Raw genomic sequence first — 18,999 nt, forward strand, 5'->3', positions numbered from 1 at the left:
GTCCCACATGGGGCTCTGCACTGACAACATGGAGACTGATTAGGATTCTCTCTCTCCCTCTTGCTTTCTTCCTCCTCCCCCACCCCATGAATAAACTTAAAAAAAAAATTAAATAAATAAATAAATAAATAAATAATAAATAAAGTGGTCATAGGCAAGCATTCATATATTTGGGTGCTCAGATATAACAACCTGTAAACATCTTTTTCTGTTCATTTCCTCACACCTGATACCTTATAAACAGATACCCAAGAAGTATTTCAAAATGATTAGAAGGCACCCAATAACTGTCCATTCCCTTTCCTGATCCTTCTACCCCAACTGCTTGAGTAAATGTTGTACAACATAGAAAACATTAGAATTCCAATAATAATGTGATTCTCTCTTTCCTTTCTCCTTCCCTCTGCCCCTAATCTCTCTTTGTTTCTGTCTCTTTCTATTAAAAAATATAAACAGGAACAGTATTTTGATTCTTGTTTTTAGCAGATTTGCAACGATTTTCCTAGGATGTCAAGTATAGGATGGCTTTATTAAAGTAAAGAGCTCTGCACTGAAATGGTAGCATAGTATAGCTATACTCTTAAGTATTTTTCATAGCATATACTATTGACCTTAAAATTCCCCAATACAAATCAAAAGCTCAGCTGAGAAAACATTGTGGATTAAAGATTTCCTGAAGGATATGAAATCTTGCATATTCAGGGTTAAGCATCATCTGAAATCTCCCTCTGCATGAAACTAGTTGATCTGAGAGCAGTTTACATGGAACACATATAATAATATAATTGATTTTATTGAATTGTGTTGGGTGAGGTCCTTCTGACCTATGTTGAGGAAGTCCATAAGCAATACTCTATGGATTTGTTCACTGTGCTTAGGTCACAGTGTTGTCCAGTATGGTGTCCACTGCCTTGCACTATTTTTTTGAGGTTCATCTTGGGAGAAATCTTTTTTTTCTGGTGTTAATTTTCAGGAATTATTGAGATTCTCTTGAAAAAGTGATTTTTTTAAAGTAGGCTCCACACCTAACATGGTGCTTGAATGCACAGCCCTGAAATCAAGAGTCACATGCTCTAGTGACTTAGCCAGCCAGGCACCCCCCAAAACTGATTTTTTTTTTCAGAGAATTAACTTTGTGACTCATCTGTTGATTACATTTCTCCCTCACCACGGAAAACACGTGTTAGACAAATTTATGTTTTATCCTTACAATGTCATGGTAAATATGTTCTTCCTACATGCCTGGTTTTGTTGTCAGTATACATGTTTTGTCCGTGTGACGTTATTGCCATCTTTATCTTATCTTTGTTTTCAATCGAAAAATGACAAATTGTCTGACATATATTAGGTCATCTAACAATTTTGGACAATGTGAAATTTTTATAACCCTTCTTAGTACCTTTTTTGTTGTTTACATGTATCTACATAAAATTAATCGTATAACGCCTGGACACAGAAATAGTCTTAAATATGTGAGGTTAATTATTGTTACTGCTATTCTTGTGACAGTTTCAACTGTTAATTCAAAACTTAAAATCCTTTATTGAGAATCCATAGTCAGCAAATTATGAACTGCTTCCCAACATCAATCCTACTTCCTGACCACCATCAAAAAAAGTATTTTCTCTTCTAGACTTCCTAAAATCTTTTTACATATATTTTTAGGGCACATGTAGTCTTATTTGTTATGATTATTTATTAATCTTTTTTGTTGTGATTATGTATAAATCTAGTTGTCTTCTTTCATACCATATGTTTTATAATCCTGGCACTAGGCAGTCATAAACCCTTAGCTAATGTTTGCGAGAGGAAAATCCAGATAACTATTTAGTCTACATTTAAAAGCTGAAACCTCATGTAACTTTGATATCCTTATATCAAGGGGATATCATAATTACATAAAAGAAATGATTAAGGGACACCTGGGTGGCTCAATTGGTTAGGCTTCCAGCTTCAGCTCAGGTCATGATCTAATGGTTTGTGGGTTCCAGCCCTGTGGCGAGCTCTGTGCTAACAGTGCCGAGCCTGCTTGGGATGTTCTCTCACTCTCCCTCTCTGCCCTTCCCCTGCTATGCCACCCTACTTTCTCTCTCAAAATAAATAAATACATAAATACATAAAAACTGAAAAAAAAAGTGATAAAAGTTTAATCAGTTAAGAAGGGTACAGGGTTTATAACCCTGAGTTTGACAGAATATGCTACTGGGTCATGGCAAATGTAAACATTTTAAATCTTCTCAATTTTGTTACATTTTATAATGTTAACAAGAGTTGATTTGAGATATGGTAGGAGAAGATGACCATGAATGAAGTATACTCCAAAATAAACAATTCCAAATATGCAATAAGAAGAAGAGAAAGAGATCTGAGAAATCCTATGAATATATGCTTGCACCTCAAGGGGCAGCTATAAGTCTAAAGGATGTCTGTGCCGATGGCAAGCCTATGGATCTCCAGAAAGAAAGCAATCTCATTTAATCTATTTTAAAATACAATTTGCCCTTAGAAAGCAACTGTTTTGAACATAAACTTTTGTCATGAAAATTACCAGTAGACAAAAGGGTAGAGCTAGTTGTTGAATTGGCATAATGAATTCTCATGAGTTGAACTGAATAGTTAGAGCAAAATAATTGAGAACAACAAACATTAAAATTATTTTAAAAGCATCACAATGTGTTTGAATAACACAATGTTACAATATGTCGCATTTGTTAATGACAAGAAATAATGTTTTTAAGGAAGCAATCTTCAATTAATCATTTCCTCCTTTAGTAGGATAATTTATGGAAATGAAATGAGGCTAATAAACCAGAAAGAATGGGAGGAAAGAAAGAAGTTAAATAAATTGCTTCCTTTTGTAACAACAAAAAGTCATGATATCCATCATTTGGCCAGAAATATCACATTGCTAAAGGCCTTATTTAGTATTTGATTCTCTTCCAATATAGCAGAAACAGAAGGCATCACATTTCAGCTTTCCATTTATTTCACTCTCCATTTTAACCCCATAAATGTCTCCCAGGATTGAAATGTTAATAATGTAAGAATCTTAGAAAATCTGATGTCATGTAGAAAAGAAAGAGATGAGTGGGGTAGTAAACCATATATTTATCAGCTAATTAATCTCTGTTATCCTTTTTGATGTTCTCCCCCTTAAGGTTATTTAAAAGTTGAATTTAATAGATAATGAATATAAAAGTAAAAGTTAATTTAGGGGAGGGGTAATGGTTACAAGTTATTTTAAATATTTAACAAATAGTGTTAGTAGGTGAACTATATAAAAAGAGACCTAACTCTAGTTGTTTTCATCACATTTCATCACATCACATCACATCGTTTTCATCACAATTTTAATATTTTACATCGTAATTTTTTTTCTCAATAATATTCAGTGGTAAAGGCCAAACGAAGGGAGAAAGGAAATAAAGGCCAAAAGAAGGAAGAAAGGAAATACTGACTACAAGCTCTCAATGTCTTAAGAAACTGCAAATTCACATTTCTTAACTAAAAACATCATTTCTTAGATTTTCCTTAGTGGATTCTAGAGGATTTTCTCCAGAAATATGAAAGGTAATTCATCAATAGAAAAGAATCTAAATTTACTTCAAATGGAGGAATAATCTCTCCTTAAGTAGCAATAGCTAAAAAGGCATTTTATAAGTGAATCACTAAGCCTTGGGAAGACATAAAATACCTAAATAAAACAAAAAAAAATCATTCATCCCTAACATTCATGTATATTTTCACACCTATTAAGATGCCTAACAATGGATTTAATAATTTCAGTTTCATATGGGGCACCTGGGAAGCTCAAGTGGTTACGTGTCCGACTTGGGCTCAGGTCAGGATTTCACAGTTTGTGGGTTTAAGTCCTGCATCAGGGTCTGTGCTCACAGCTCGGGGCCTGGAGCCTGCCTCTGATCCCATGTCTCCCTCTCTCGCTGCCCCTCCCCCACTTATGCTCTGTCTCTCTGCCTCTCAAAAATGAATAAATGTTAATTTTTTTTAATTAAAAAAATTCTACAGTATATACTAAGCTACAGAATAGGGGTCCTGTTTATCGATGTAATGCTTACCACAATATTTCTCTAATGATTTGTATGATGCTTATACAAACTAGTTACCAACTAGTTGAATGTGTGTTTGCATGCATGCACCTACAAATACATGCATATGTATGTATTAAAATCATGTGCTTAATGCATTTGTCAAAAGTACCAAAAAGACCCAAATCACGAAACCTTAGAGAAAATTTAAACTTATAGTTTATCAACTTGTTAAAATATTAGATTTTAAACTACTTTGTTTTATTTCTTAAAATAAGATCTGTGTCTGGTGCTAGGAAATAACTACCAACCAGAATACAGTATTTAAAAGTTTACAATTCAGGTAGTTTTCTATCTTTCTTGAAACCACAGATTCCTGTGCATGTGTCTTTAACATGTTCTTTTGGTATATAGATAGGTAGAGGGATAAACAAATAAATAGCTATGACCAGGGTATTTTCATGTTACCGTTCATAGGTGATTATCACATTATAGGTGGTCACTGGTATTTTAATTTTTATAGGTTTATTAATTTAAAATATGAAAGTGAAACTGATGTTATGAAAGTAACAATGAAGCCATTTGAATAGCTGTATTTAACACTATTCTTGATATCTTTGTGTGTGGGAAGCTACAATACTTCTCAGTACAAGGCAGACTGAAATTCAATTACATAAAAAGCAACACCAATATGAAGATATCTACTACAATATTTAGTTTATGTTGAACATCTGATATGTTTCATTTTCATGATTTTATGGCAAATGTTTTACCAAGAAAGCACATATAATCTATATGCCAGAGAAAAATTACCATAGGACTTTTTACATTTAAATATCAGGAAACATGGACTTCAATATTTACTTTACTTCTTCCCAAGAGATATGATAGGAGATGATGGAAAACACCCATTTACTGAAGCAGAAACCTTCCATAAACAATAATGAATATACCATCTTGTATTTTAATATGTTTCCCTTATTTTTGGACTTTAAAAAATACAGCATGCTTTAAAAACTTCACATGTACAATGGTTAAATTATGGGTGCACAAGTCGGGTGATCTCTCAATGCCATATCTGAAAACTTTAATAACGAACAATAACAGCGCAAAGTATCTCAAACCTCTTCTTATTCAGGTGTGTGTGTGTGTGCGTGCATTGTACACATATACTATGAATAGCTGGATTTGCACAATCATAGAGAATAACACTGCAATAATGTCATTCTAGAATGCATACTTGGTATATTTTAATATCTCCGATAATAGAATATGTCTTACAGTTGTTCTTGACCGGAGTTGAAGCTGCTTTCTTCTAGAAAGAGTTTATTTTTACTTTTTGCCAGACACATGCAACTCTCCTAACCTGACACCTCTTTAAATTAAAGTCTTGTCTGAGGTTTTTCTTCCACACTGCTGGTGGGACTCAGAAAGTAAACCTTCATGAGTACCGTAGTGGGGTTCAAGAAGTGGTTTTGCCTCTTTTCCACTACCCGTGATTACAGCTGAAACAGGCAAATGTCCTTGCGTCTTCTGCATGGGAGTTTATTTCTCTCTTCACTAATACTGAAACACTGCCAACTGGCTTGATGCTGGCACCACTATCACATTCTCCATTTTGGGCAGTTTTTCTTTCTTAGCAGTCCTCAAAAAATGGTGCCTCAACATTCACTGACATCGTAGACTTGATATAATTTGGTAATTCATTAAAGTTTTTTTTGTTGTTGTTGTTTTTAGGGCTGACGTCATACTCATCTATCAAATTCTGAGGCCTCTCTTGGGCCTAAATGCTCAGATTCAGTTGGGCTTTCTATGTGTATAAAAGAAGCCACAACACAGACCAGATTAGCTTTGGTACAAAACACTAAATTTACAGCATTGTGGACCATAAAGATGACACTGCCAAAGATATTTTATGAAATTTTAGAACAATGCTGATGTCAACCAAGACACAAGCTGACTTGAACCAGTTGCAAATATAATGAAGAAGACTGAATTCTGTGGATGTTTTACCACGGGAAGCTAGAAGGGAAATGCACATACGTAGAACAGCCAAGAGAACTATCACAAAGTGAAATTCAACAGTGGCACTGGACTAAAGTTAGGGCGTAAAGTATTTCAAAGATTCAAAAATCTAAGATGATGTTAATTTTTAATTTTTAAAAATGTTACTTATGGTTTTTCCTTTCTGGCCATGTAGATCACAGTATGGCTTATTCTTGTTTAGTAAAGAAGGTAGAATGGTAAATTGACTCTGCCACTCATGCTCTTGGATGGCAAAGTCAGACAAGCTCCAATTTTGTGCACAAGTTATTTTAGGGAAGGGAGCATACTGGAAACAACCTGAAGTTTTTCTTCAGCATTCTGTACGAGGTATGAGTGAGAAGACAAGCAGATCTGCCAGCACATATATATTTAGGGTTTTATACTAAAAGTTCCCTAGATGAACGGCCACCAGCGATGGAATAGAGTATGCTAGGTTAAGGGGAAATGGAGCTGGATTTTTCTATGTTACACCTAGGCCAGCTCACCACTGGTGCTGACTTTACACAAGAGAGAGCAAAGAGCTAAGTGAGTGTTAAAGGTTTCATTGAGAGTGAAACTTCTTCCACCTTAATGCTGAGTTATTTTATATAGTTTCTCTATTAAAACCTCAGGATATGTAAAATATAGAGTGTTACAGAATGTTTACCATTACAGCTGGAACTGATTGTTCTGAAGTGTGTAATTTGGCTTCAAGTTGCTTAGCAGCTTTCCGGGAAAACATCTCATATCTTTATATATTTCCATATGAGCACATATATTTTATTCAATGTGAGATGTGACACTAGCAAGACAACATACATGATTTAATAGGGCTGGGCTATGGGTTTTTCCCCATTTTACTTTCAAATATTGACATCACCTATTCTAAGATAATGCACTGGTTCCTAATGGTCAGACTCAGCTTGGCCATATGAGAATGCCTGACTTAGTCTTCAAACATTTGAAATTTACTGTAATCTATGGTGTATAATTTTTATGTTTGGTTAATGAGAAATACAAGCAGACAAGAAATAAAGAGGCCTTCAAAAAGGGAATGTTTTATTTCTGCAGGGCTGCTTGAGCTTCTTGGACTATTTTACCATATATCACAAACATCTACATAGCATTGGTTTTACACACATACACACACCCACCCCCACACACACACACCCACCCACCCACCCACACACACACACACACCCAGTGACACTGAACCACAGCAATTCCCTTTCTTCTCTATGGTACCTATTTTGAATGAAGTATCAAAAGAAAAAAATGATTCACATTAACTTTACTTTCTATAGCTAAGCAATTCTATATTCCCAATTTTTATAAGCTCATCACTCTCTCTATATATACGTATATACATATATATGTATGTGTATATATATATATATATGTATGTGTATATATATATATATGTATGTGTATATATATATACACATACATAAGCTCGTGACTCCAACATATATGTTATTTTGAAGAAATATCAACTGGGTCTATGAAGGAATTAGATTATTAAACAAGTGGATTTATCAGTAATTCTCCAGCAAACTTCAAAACATAGCATATTATCCTACATGTAGTAGTGTATAATGATTATTTATTAACTGACTGGTTGATAATGGTTTCTTAAGAGAGGTCTATTTTTAAATATGATGGTGTTAACATTAACGTATGTTAATAGCAATGTATTGTTAAATCATATTAATGATAAATAATAGATGCTATTTAGTTAAAATCTCTACTGAAAACCAAAAACAGTAAGGTAAGTAGCTTTGCTATAGCTTCAAATATTTAGTTTATTCATTCAACAAAAGTTTGTTAAATATCTACAATATTCATGATATTGCATTTTGTTATAACCCCAGAAATGTGAGTGAGCAAAATAACAAAGTCCATATTGATGTGGAGATTAAAGTCTGATTAGAAATAAGCTCTAGTTACATCATCTTGTTTCCTTTACTTGTAGTTATCATTAGCTTTTCCATATCTAAGCAAAAAGATTCTTTAATGTAATGCATACTTTATAATACCTCACTGCTTAAATGGTGATGATTATAATATTTTTACATGAAACAGATTAATGGAAAACTAGTGAATGTTTTGTTGTCTAACTGAAAAATGCTGTTTGAAAAATTTAAGAAGAATATGTCCATAATGTACTCTAGCTGTATAAAGACATATAAAAAATCACATTTTGTCCAATGTAGTGGTGTCTTTTTTTCTTTATAATGAGAACAATAACAGATAGTAATGCCCTTGGCAAGAAATCGTGCAAGCAAAATGGACCTTAACTATAGGCTCATTTTGTGGCTACCTGTCTCCTGGTATTGGCATCCCCACAAAACCCTGTGACCATTCCCGAATAAGATACAAGCACATACAGGGTACACAAAAGGAGGATCTGACTTTCAGAAGGTAGCTAGGTCTTAGAATGCCTGCTGGGGTTATTTGTGCAGTGTGTTTTCTTTCTTAACATTCATGAAACATGAATATTGCATACACAGAATTAGTGGATCAAATCTAAGTTAATTGATAAAAATATGAGACCTTCCTTTAAGATTAATGTAAAAAGGCACCAAAAATGTGAATAGGGTAATTATATTCAATTCCATGCAAAATATTTACATTTTACATTTCAGCTATTTTTAACTATTTTTGCTAGTAGTGATGTCATTGATAAATTTTCCCAGCAGAGGGAAGCACAGTCTCATTATTGTTTTTGTAAAGGGTTGAAGTGGGGGGAGTGAGATATACTACAATTTTGTTGCATTTTAAAGGAAGTTTGGTTCATATCCCAGCATTAAATAAGCTACTTAACATTAAATAGGACTTGAAATCTTTTAGGAAGCATAAAATGAAACAATCCAAAATCCCCAGTTCAAAGAAATATCCTACTGGTAAATGAGTGGGAAGGTAGCTGAATTACCTTCTACTCAGCTAGGGTACCCAGTAACAATACAGTGGGTCTATGTCATCAGCATATTAATGAATGATTTCCATGGCTTATTTTAAGACTGTACTTTCTTCTTCAATATACTTAAATGAATATTTCTGTTGCCTAATGCTCTCGTGTTGCTATTATTATCAAAGCATGTACTTAAACTGGCTTCTTTTTGTTAATATGAGAAAATTGATATTTAAGTCTTGTAAGGGTCTCAAACTTGAATCTGTCATAACTGCAATAATAAAATATAATTCACTACTTAGCATTCTTTAGAATTTTCTTTCTTCTAGATTTCCTTTCTCTTCAGTTGCATTTCCTTAAGTATGCTGGCACAGGTGTGTGCCCTGCATGCCCACGTGTGGGTATGCACTATTGCTTACGATTTTAGCCTAATGTTAGCAGGTTGAAAAATGAAAGTGTTGTAACTTACCATGGTGTTGTAAGTCTGAACAATGAGTCAATGGGTCTCCATTTCTTATATCTTGTCGTCTTGTGCGTCTAAAACAATTACATTTAAAAGGTATTATGGCATCCTTATTCCTTCTTGGGAATTTGTCACAGGGATTAAGAAGAATAAAAAATCAAAGAACTTCCGGAGCTTAATGGAAGAGACAAATCTACATCTGACTAAAGAATTTTTTAAAAGCAGCTCATTACACCTGTGGGAGCATGTCTCCAGGTGATCAAAATGTGAAACAGTACACAAATGTACTAACAAAGGAGTGAAGTCTTCCAAAGTAATAACAGAAGATTCATGCTTTTGTGCTACTGTGTGTCAGTCAATAAGATACTAACATCTGGAAACTCTAAAATTCTTAGCACCTTAAATTCTGAGGAAAAAGCACAAAATATAGAATAGTAACCCATTTCTTCAATAACCTGGATTAAACTTCTTTTTTCTAATCACTAGAGAGTAAGCCTAAAAATTCAAATTTCCATGATTATGTTCTTTCTCTTAATACTTACACATAATTCCTCAAATAGACTTTTGTTAAATTTGAAAGCATCAACTCTACGAATTCTACTTTTAAGTTAGTTTTTAACTTTCCTTTTTGGTCGCTGTATCGATCATTTTTTTTATAAAACATTTCTTTTATGATCATAGGGCTATGATTTCAAGCCAATTTACCCGTGAAATGAATAAAAGGAGGAGTGCAATAACAAATATTGTGGAGGAAGGTGAGAGAGAAGATGGCCTCCCTCTAAAATAAAAGCCAAATCTGTTATATAAGTAAATTTCTCCTAAATACTGCTGCTCAGATCACATTAGTTGCTACACATTCTGGGGGTCCTCTTTATCGTTTGCTAGTGGTTGACTGGGAAAAAGGAGGTTGTCTCCAGCCATCATGGTGCAAGCAGGATGTGTAGTTTGGGAAAGAGGCTAAACATGGAGATTGGCTACGCATAGCAGAATGAGAAAGACTGGGGACACTTGCTCAACTGTTTTCTGTGTCGATTTTAATGATTATTGTCCTGTTGCAAAGTTAGTTACCATCACTGAAGAGAGTTCTCACAAAGGCCAATGAGAACTGCAAACATGGAAATTGTTACTGTATTCATAAATTTAGAAGACTAAAGTATTTATAGATTTCTATTTGTAGAATTGGTGAGACTATCAAACAGATGTTGCACATTTCAAAATTGAGCCAACAAGGGAACTTGTGAAACACGAACCACAAAGCATTTGGAAAGGCATTTTTTACTGCCATTTAAGCTTTTGAAAAATGCCATCACAAAGAATATATAAATTGTGAGGCCTCTAAACATCCTTTTCAAGGACACATGAAATTGGATTAAGTAAAATCTTCAAGGCACAACAAAAAACGTGTTAATGATAATTCCTTCAATCTGGATTTGTAGGTATGCGGTAAACATATTTCAAATATATAATAATGTACAGATTTTTAACTTATTATAGATGTAGTTTTCTTATTTTTAACTTCTTTCTTATTAAAAAAGCTTAAAATTTGAATGAATTATTACTAAATTAGGTAATGTTATATACACTTCCACATGGAAAGGAAATGACACTCATTTTTAACTGAAATCTGAATTTTTATGTTTTTCAACACTAAAAGCACTAGATCTTACTGATTTTAAGAACCATAAAAGTTCAACCTTAAGTAATTTAATTTTAGTGCTATAAAAACTGCAAATTGCTATTTATTAAACTATCGATGGTTTCTTCATTCTATAACACATTACCTCCACACTACACGTTTGTTTTAGATTTAAACTTCTAACAAAATCAGTTGGTATATGAAAGAATACAAACACGTTCTCTTAATTCTGAATGTTGAAGGCTTGAGAAAATTCTATTTATTAAATGGAATAAGCTAATACTATATTTACGTATAATATTAACAAGATAACTTTTAATCTATATGGACTGATTATAGGATAGATTTAAGTTATAGATGATTTAATACTAAAGCCAATGTTATCTGAAGTGTGTAATCAAAACATTTAAGTAGGGACACCTGGGTGGCTCAGTCAGTTAAATGTCCGACTCTTGATTTTAGCTCAGGTCATGATGTCACGGTTTGTGAGTTCAAGCCCTGGGCTGGTCTCCACTCTGACAGCATGGAGCCTGTCTGGGATTCTGTCTCTGCCTCTCCCCTGTTTTCTCTCTCTCTCTCTCTCTCTCTCTCTCTCTCTCTCAAAATAAATCAATAAACTTAAAAAAAAAAAGATTTAAGTAGGCAGTAGGCATTAGGGCTATTCCTTTCCCCTAAATTTTTTTCAAAACACTATAAATGATGCATATGTTGAAGAACACAGCTGACTAGCAGTGAAAAAAACCCACATCACAGCTTCTTGTAAAACGTTAACTATAGCAAAAAAAATAAATAAATAAATAAAATAAATTGTATTGCTCCTAAAATGCAGTGGCTTGATAACTCTGATTTCTATTTTATGTTTCAATAGGTTGATGTACATACTGCTAAGCTTTGGGCTTATATTAGCAAGATATGGTATACGACTCTCACCTTTCATTGCTTGTTTCTTAAATACTGGTAAATAATTAACAGAGAAAGGGATCCCTATGTGAGTAGTAGAGAATATGTTGAGATAAATATTTTGTCAAATTAAGGAAGTGTTCTTATTTTTTCAAACAGAAGTAAACTAACTTTGCGTACAACGTTTAGGATGTGTCTAAGAGTTCCCTGAAGGTTAATAGTACTCCTACATCACATACCCTTAATGTCCCAGACAACAACTTACAGCTATTTTTTTTCTAGGCATATTGTTTTAGGTAACTTCTAGGCATATCTTAGCAACTTCGAATTAAGCAAAAATAATGCTTTTAAGTATTAAGAGCGTGTTTAAAATATTTGTGTAATACATACACAAATATTAATAAATAGCCATTTTATTATATGGTTTTATATTTCAACAAATACAAATACAAGATGATACTATGATAATACAGTGGCCTTTAAATTTGGGGGGAGTCAAATAAATATATATTTGGGGCTAAAGAAAGATATAATTTGATGCTAATTAATCATTATACAAAAATGTGTTATCTTTAAAACTAGGAAAATTTTTTGACTTTAAAGTTGAGTCCCTGTGTACTAGGAGGCTAAAAGTAAATAAATTATTTTTGTTGCAAATTTTCCATTCATCCAAGGACAGAAACTGCCTTATTAAAATCTAAAACCAGGATAGAATGTTGCTAGATAGAAAAAGAAGAGCATTTTTGGAGCAGAGCATTTTGGCCAAAAGGCACAAGGTCCAGTGTAGATTCTGATTCTGACTTCCTCTGTGGTTTTGGCCCTCCCTTTTCCGCCTGTATAAAATGAAGTTGCAAAACTTTCTAATTTGCAAGTGTCAACATTCAAGGATAGTATTGTAATGTTTTAGATTTCCCTCAGTAATTTATTAAAACCATACGTTCCCTTATATTTAGTACCGAGCTATAATTATACACATTCTTCTGACTGTTTTAACTACGTAAGGGGAAGAAACTCCAAAACTCCAATAATTCATCAGAATTATGTGATACTCTTCATTCATCAGAAAAATGTGATGTACTTATATGCAGAAAGCTGTTAAAAATGGAATCAGGTAAGAAAAGTCTATTTATATCTAATACTTCTCCTACCTCTTTGCAGTGGGAAAATAGCGAGAGCATGAAGAGCCATCCCAGGCACAGTAAGGGTCTCGGGCAAGGCAGCACTCCGCACACGCTTTCCCATAAATATCGCATCGGTGTAGAGGGAGCTGGGCAACCCCCGTGGTGGAACCAATATAGAGTTGTTGCTGTGAAGAGAGTTTACTGTGATGACAAAACGATCCTGTTTTTTAAAATCTTTTTTCTTAAAAAAAAAAAAAAATTACCCATATACATCAAGAAGACATTTTTACTAGTGGGTTTTAAAAAAATCCCATTATTGGCAATTTTGTCACTATTGGCCTGGCAGATAATATGACCATTTTAAAAAGATCAAGATCAAAATCTCCATACTTGACTCAAACAGGTGTATTTTAAAGTATAAAACCAAGGGAAGACAGTAATGGTTATATATCAATTATATTTCAATAAAAATAAAAATTTAAATAAGACACTGAATAATATAAGTTTCAAACGTCCAGGGTTTTGTCCTTAGAAAGTTTGTTTTTACTTTTACTGTTTCTAATTTTGATTAATCAGTGTATCTACAGTGCCATGTATTCTGGTTGGTGTTGACCCAGGGATCATTTGACTCTTCTGACTCTTGGGTGCTGCTATTACATTGCTTGTGATGTAGTCTGCCCTTCTATAAGAAGGGGTATGGCAAGGTTTTTGTGCTTGCATTTGTGAGAATTTTCATTGGTCAGCTGTCTTGTCCTTGCACAATCTCCAGGACGATTACTTTAAACAAAACTACTAAATTTCTTCTCACTGGAAAGATCATCAAATGGGCAATATCAAGTGCACTCTGGCTGGTGCAGTAAACTTCAACAGAAAGCTCAGGGGCTATGGCCAAAGTGCTCTACTGGGCATCAAGGTGGCTGGACTCTAGATCTTGCTTATAATAATTCTCTGTGTAATCCTGAGCCATTCCTCTCATTTTTCTAAGACTTAACTTCCTTATTCACAAAATTGGCATATTTCACTAGATCTTTAAATATACGTCCAGATCAGACATTCTACAATGTCATTGTGCTCAGTGAATTTACAATTACCAAATGAAGTAAAATACACAGAAAAACTTTCTGGTAGCAACTAATTCAGGATTCAGCACAATTTTTAAAGTGCCTTTAACAAAGTTTACCCAATGTAGCATTTAAAAAATGTTGCAAATGTATGTACATACAAAATAAAATACAAATAAGATTGTTTTGTGATTTCTCCACATTTTACTGTAATCAGTATTATAGCTCGCTTTTATTGCACTAAAGGACTGAATGATTATCGTAAGCCTTAAATAAAAGTTGTATAAATACTGGTTGATGTAACAGTACACATGGAAAAGACCTCAAAAGTGTATTTTAGTTTCCCCACTACATAAAGGAAAAAGATGTTATAGAAAAACTGGTTTCTGAAACATGGTGAGCTCTTTTAATATTACACATTTCCTGGGGTGCCTGGGTGGCTCTGCCCCTCCCCCACTCATGCTCTGTCTCTGTTTCAGAAATAAACATTAAAATATTTTTTTTAAATATTACAAATTTCCTGATAGCAATGGATATAATTAAAATTGCATTTACAAAGGACATTCAAAGATGAACCACACATATAAATAAACATAAACTGAATGAAGATTGATATATCTACTAGAATCTATGAAGTGACTAGGGTTATAAAAAGTGCTTACATAGAAAATAATTCTGTGCTTAAAGCCAACCAACTAACTTATATCTTAACAAAAGATAGGGGAGTAAGAGGGAGAATGTAATACAATAAAAACTAAACCATTATTAAAACCGTTATGCTGATGCATATTGCTTCTTCCCTTCCAGTAGTGAAGACAATTTGTATCAATATTCTAGTACAGGATAGCGTATAGAATACAGTATATACTGTGGATGCTCAACTTTTTTTTTTTAATGTTTGTTTTATTTCTGACAGAAAGAGAGACAGAGCATGAGCAGGGGAGGGGCAGAGACAGAGGGAGACACATGTCTGAAGCAGGCTCCAGGCTCTGAGCTGTCAGCACAGAGCCGGACGCGGGGCTCGAACCCACAGACGGGGTGAGATCATGACCTGAGCCAAAGTAGGATGCTCAACCGACTGAGCCACCCAGGCGCCCCTGGATGCTCAACTTCTTATTATATTCATCTTTTATTATTGCACTGAAAGATCCTACAAACCATGGCTAATTAAGAAGCAGTAGTTGAAGTCCTTGGGAGGAAAAGATGAAGTATTGTTAAGTTTTTTGTTGAGAAAAAATTAGATTGATTTGTACTTCTCTTAAAGCATCTACAGAGACAGAATGTGACAACAGTTGACCATGATTTGAAAAATATGAACAAAGAACTAATGGAAGGAACTTCTTTTCCCTTCCTGTCCTTTATATCTCTCTTCCAAAATCATTGAAAAAACAAAACAAAACAAAACAAAAAACCAAACAGACTTAGATTGTATTGAAGGCAAGCAATCTCAAATCAATAAAAAAAATGAATAAACTTGTAACATCTCAGCAATTAAATTAGTTAAAATGGAGCAGCAATATCCACTACCATGATTGGCACTGGTGAATGTGGACTTGCTGACCCCCGTACTGTGGTCGGAACTATTTAAAAAGCTACTGATTAAGTTGGGCATATCAAATCAAAAGGTCTCTATGTTTGGTCAATAGCTCTTAAGGAGCATAAGCAAATTCATACTTGCAAAATTTTAAGATTATGACATTTGATTTGGAAAGGAGTTATTATGTAAATAACAGTATCTAAATCTGTCATATCCCTTTAGGAGAAAACCAGAGAAATAACACATGGGAAGAAGAGAAAACCAAAAATTACTGTAATGAAAACTTCAAGTGTGGTAAAATGCCCCAAATTAAATACAACTTGAGTCTCATTTTCATTTTACAAGTATTCTGCAGTACTATTAAAGAACTGCAAAATTAATCACGCTATCTAAGTGAAATATAGAGGAGGCTTGCAGGCCCCAGTGAGCATAATCCAGTCACTAGCAAGTACCCTGATGTGCTTTTTCTGCCCAATTTAACATCACCACAGGCTTTCTCACTATCCTCCTTAACAAGTTTCGGGTCATAAGCAGGCGATGAATCTATTTATCCAGAAAATTGGTTGCAACACTGCTTGCCCCTCTTGAAACTACTGGCTCACTTTTAAAGTTTCTGTGAGCATGAGTAAAACTGATTCACATCTGAATGCAATCAAACTTCCAATAATCGAAAATGAAGGCTAGGAATACTCTTCTTGTATCATGGTATTTTAAACACAGTATTTTGGTGTTTTAGGTGTGTGTTTGTGTGTGTGTGTGTGTGTGCGCGTGTGTGTGAAATGTGTTGCATTTAATAGGCAATTCTTAAAGTACTTAAAAAATACTTAAATAAAAAGAAATATTTTATAAAATTATAGGTAGTGTAATTAAGATCAGCTATGAAGCCAAGTAGAGAACAAACAAATAATTGAAAAAATCATTAAATGAAGAATATCCCAATCTAGCTTCCATTCTGGAAATCCCCGGATTTCCTTGCCAACATTTGACAGTTTTGAGATTGCAAGAACAGGTGAACACATACTTGTGAAGTGTAAGATAACAGTATCAGGTCAATAATATCTGCACTCTGAGTTTCTCTAAATATCTCAGAGATTATCAATCTATTTTGATATGTAAGTGTGGAAAGGATATACGCTGAGTTTTAATGGCACAGTATTTTAGTGTCTTGTAAAAGGGATAATGCACAGTCAGAGATAAAACATGTAAATGATTCAGGACTAAGATTAGCTGAATGATTCTCATATTTAACAATTTTGTATACAGGTTTTCAGAACAGTCAGTGAAGGACTTCCTACTCCATTCTAGCTTTTTCTGCTAGGTTATTTAATAATTAATTCCAACCCAGTATCCAAGCCTTTTTTGTTTTTCTGTTTGTGTGTGTATGTGTGTGTTTTGTTTGTTTTTGTTTTTTTGAAGTTACCACTGATACACTGAATAGAAAGGGTATACGACATCTATGGGGGAAAGATAATTTACTAGAAGTTAAAATTATATTTGTTTTTGTACATATAATTTAGCATTAGAAGTCATTTGTGTTTCTTAAGTGTCTTGCCAAAGCATTCATTCAATGTGAATCCAAAGACTATTAACATGCTACCCTTAACTTCTGAATTCATGGAGTTTAATAACATCATTTGGCAGTGACTGTTTTGGTGTTTTCCTTTTATATGTAGCCAAACTAAATGTTTTTTCTAGCACACAATACTGCTGAAAAAATAAAATGAACTTTTGAGTTAAGATCTAGCAAACATATACAGTCCAGTGCATCAACTTATTAGTTTGTAAAATGTATTTGTTTATACATGCAGATTAAATGAAATTATAAACTTATTTATAGCCTGAAATATCCACCAATGCCATTTTTAAGGATAGATTAAAATAATTATTAAGCAAATTATATTATAATCCCCCAAAAGTAAATGCTATAAATGAAAATCTGCAACAAATAATGATCTAAAGAAATATATGTATAGGAATGTGAGAAGGGTCAAAATCATGGGACAATGAAAATTATCTTTCATTTTCATTCTACTAGCTTATTGTAAGCTTTCTTTCTTTTCTCTTTTTTGCAACTATTGTTAATAAATCTGTAAAATGTGCTGAATCATAAATGTTTATCGATTTGAAACACAAAATTAACAAAATATAGAATATTGACTGTAATACGTAACAATAGTACCTGCTTAGTGGAAAGCTCCATTGCTGAAATAGTAGTTGGCTCCTGAAGAAGAGAAAGAAAATGTGAACTGCTTGGTCAATTGGAAAAGTCATTTATTAATATTAATTAACATAGAACACCAACATTAGCTCTCAGAGAGTTCACTCCAGTGCCTACAAGAAGCAATATAATTGGGAAATAAGATACATGAAGGAAACGGCAAAGATGAACATTAAATGTGTGGAGCAGACAACATAGGCATGTTAATGTCCTCCAGTCTAAGATTATCAGTAACATACTCATAGTTGATCAAGTTGGGTTACTGCTCACTGCAGTAAGGGAAACTACAGGACTGCCCAGCAAGAGAGTATTAGAAAGGACGCCTATGTCTTGGGCACTTGTTAGTTGATTTGAGGGACAACTCAAGGAAGTGGGGTTTGCTCTGCATGGGATGCTGCAGAGAGCACAGGTAACTGTATGATTAGGTCTCTTTGTACATCTTATTTAGGAAGAAGGAAAAACAGAATGAAGCTAGAGCAGTACTTAATGAAGAAGTAGCAATTACTCATATAAGCAGGATAGGGGGATATTTGATCATTTTTTGTGGTTTGGGAAATGGTTACACTCTGATCTGTTTTCAGACGTGATTACAGAATAGTCTTGCTTTTTTCTTGATTCATCACGGCTTCAGAGTAGCCCTGTAGGATGCTGGTGTTCTGTGAGAATGTATATGCTCACATGGAGAACACTGGCCTGTGAGTGCCAGGCCAGCTCCTAATAACACCACTGACAAGCTGATAGTATTAGGCATTTCCAGCTGTCAAGGACTGTGAGAGCTCAGGTAGAATAAGATTATTTTATTATTATCAAAATGACTGCTTATTTAAAAAAAAAAACTTTTTTTTAACATTTATTTTTTCAAACTGACTGCTTATTGTATGAAGGCCTACACTGTACATTTTTGTCAGAGCATAAGATCTCTTCGATTTCTATCAACAGGCTAATCTAGAAAAATGATAACTAGGGAAGTATTGACCACCAATATATTTGTTAAGTGTTCTACTGAAGCCTACCATGAACACAGATAATTGCTGTAAAAAATAACTTTCTTTGGTTAACTTAGACCACCAACAACCTGAAC

At 33.8% G+C, this 18,999-nt stretch overlaps 1 protein-coding gene across 6 annotated transcripts in view; it reads right to left on the reverse strand.

The window, feature by feature from the left end:
* Positions 1-18,999, reverse strand: part of SEMA3A (semaphorin 3A) — a 446,388-nt gene that overhangs the window by 9,321 nt on the left and 418,068 nt on the right. For all 6 annotated transcript variants that reach the window (XM_042916651.1, XM_042916638.1, XM_042916644.1 and 3 more), the window contains 3 exons: positions 17,880-17,921; positions 13,130-13,287; positions 9,452-9,519 (listed from right to left, as the gene is read on the reverse strand). In XM_042916651.1, coding sequence (XP_042772585.1) covers positions 9,452-9,519; positions 13,130-13,287; positions 17,880-17,921 — 268 coding nt within the window. The remainder of the gene's footprint in view (positions 1-9,451; positions 9,520-13,129; positions 13,288-17,879; positions 17,922-18,999) is intronic.

This window comes from Panthera leo, chromosome A2, assembly GCF_018350215.1.
Source record: "Panthera leo isolate Ple1 chromosome A2, P.leo_Ple1_pat1.1, whole genome shotgun sequence".
Lineage (NCBI taxonomy): Eukaryota > Metazoa > Chordata > Mammalia > Carnivora > Felidae > Panthera > Panthera leo.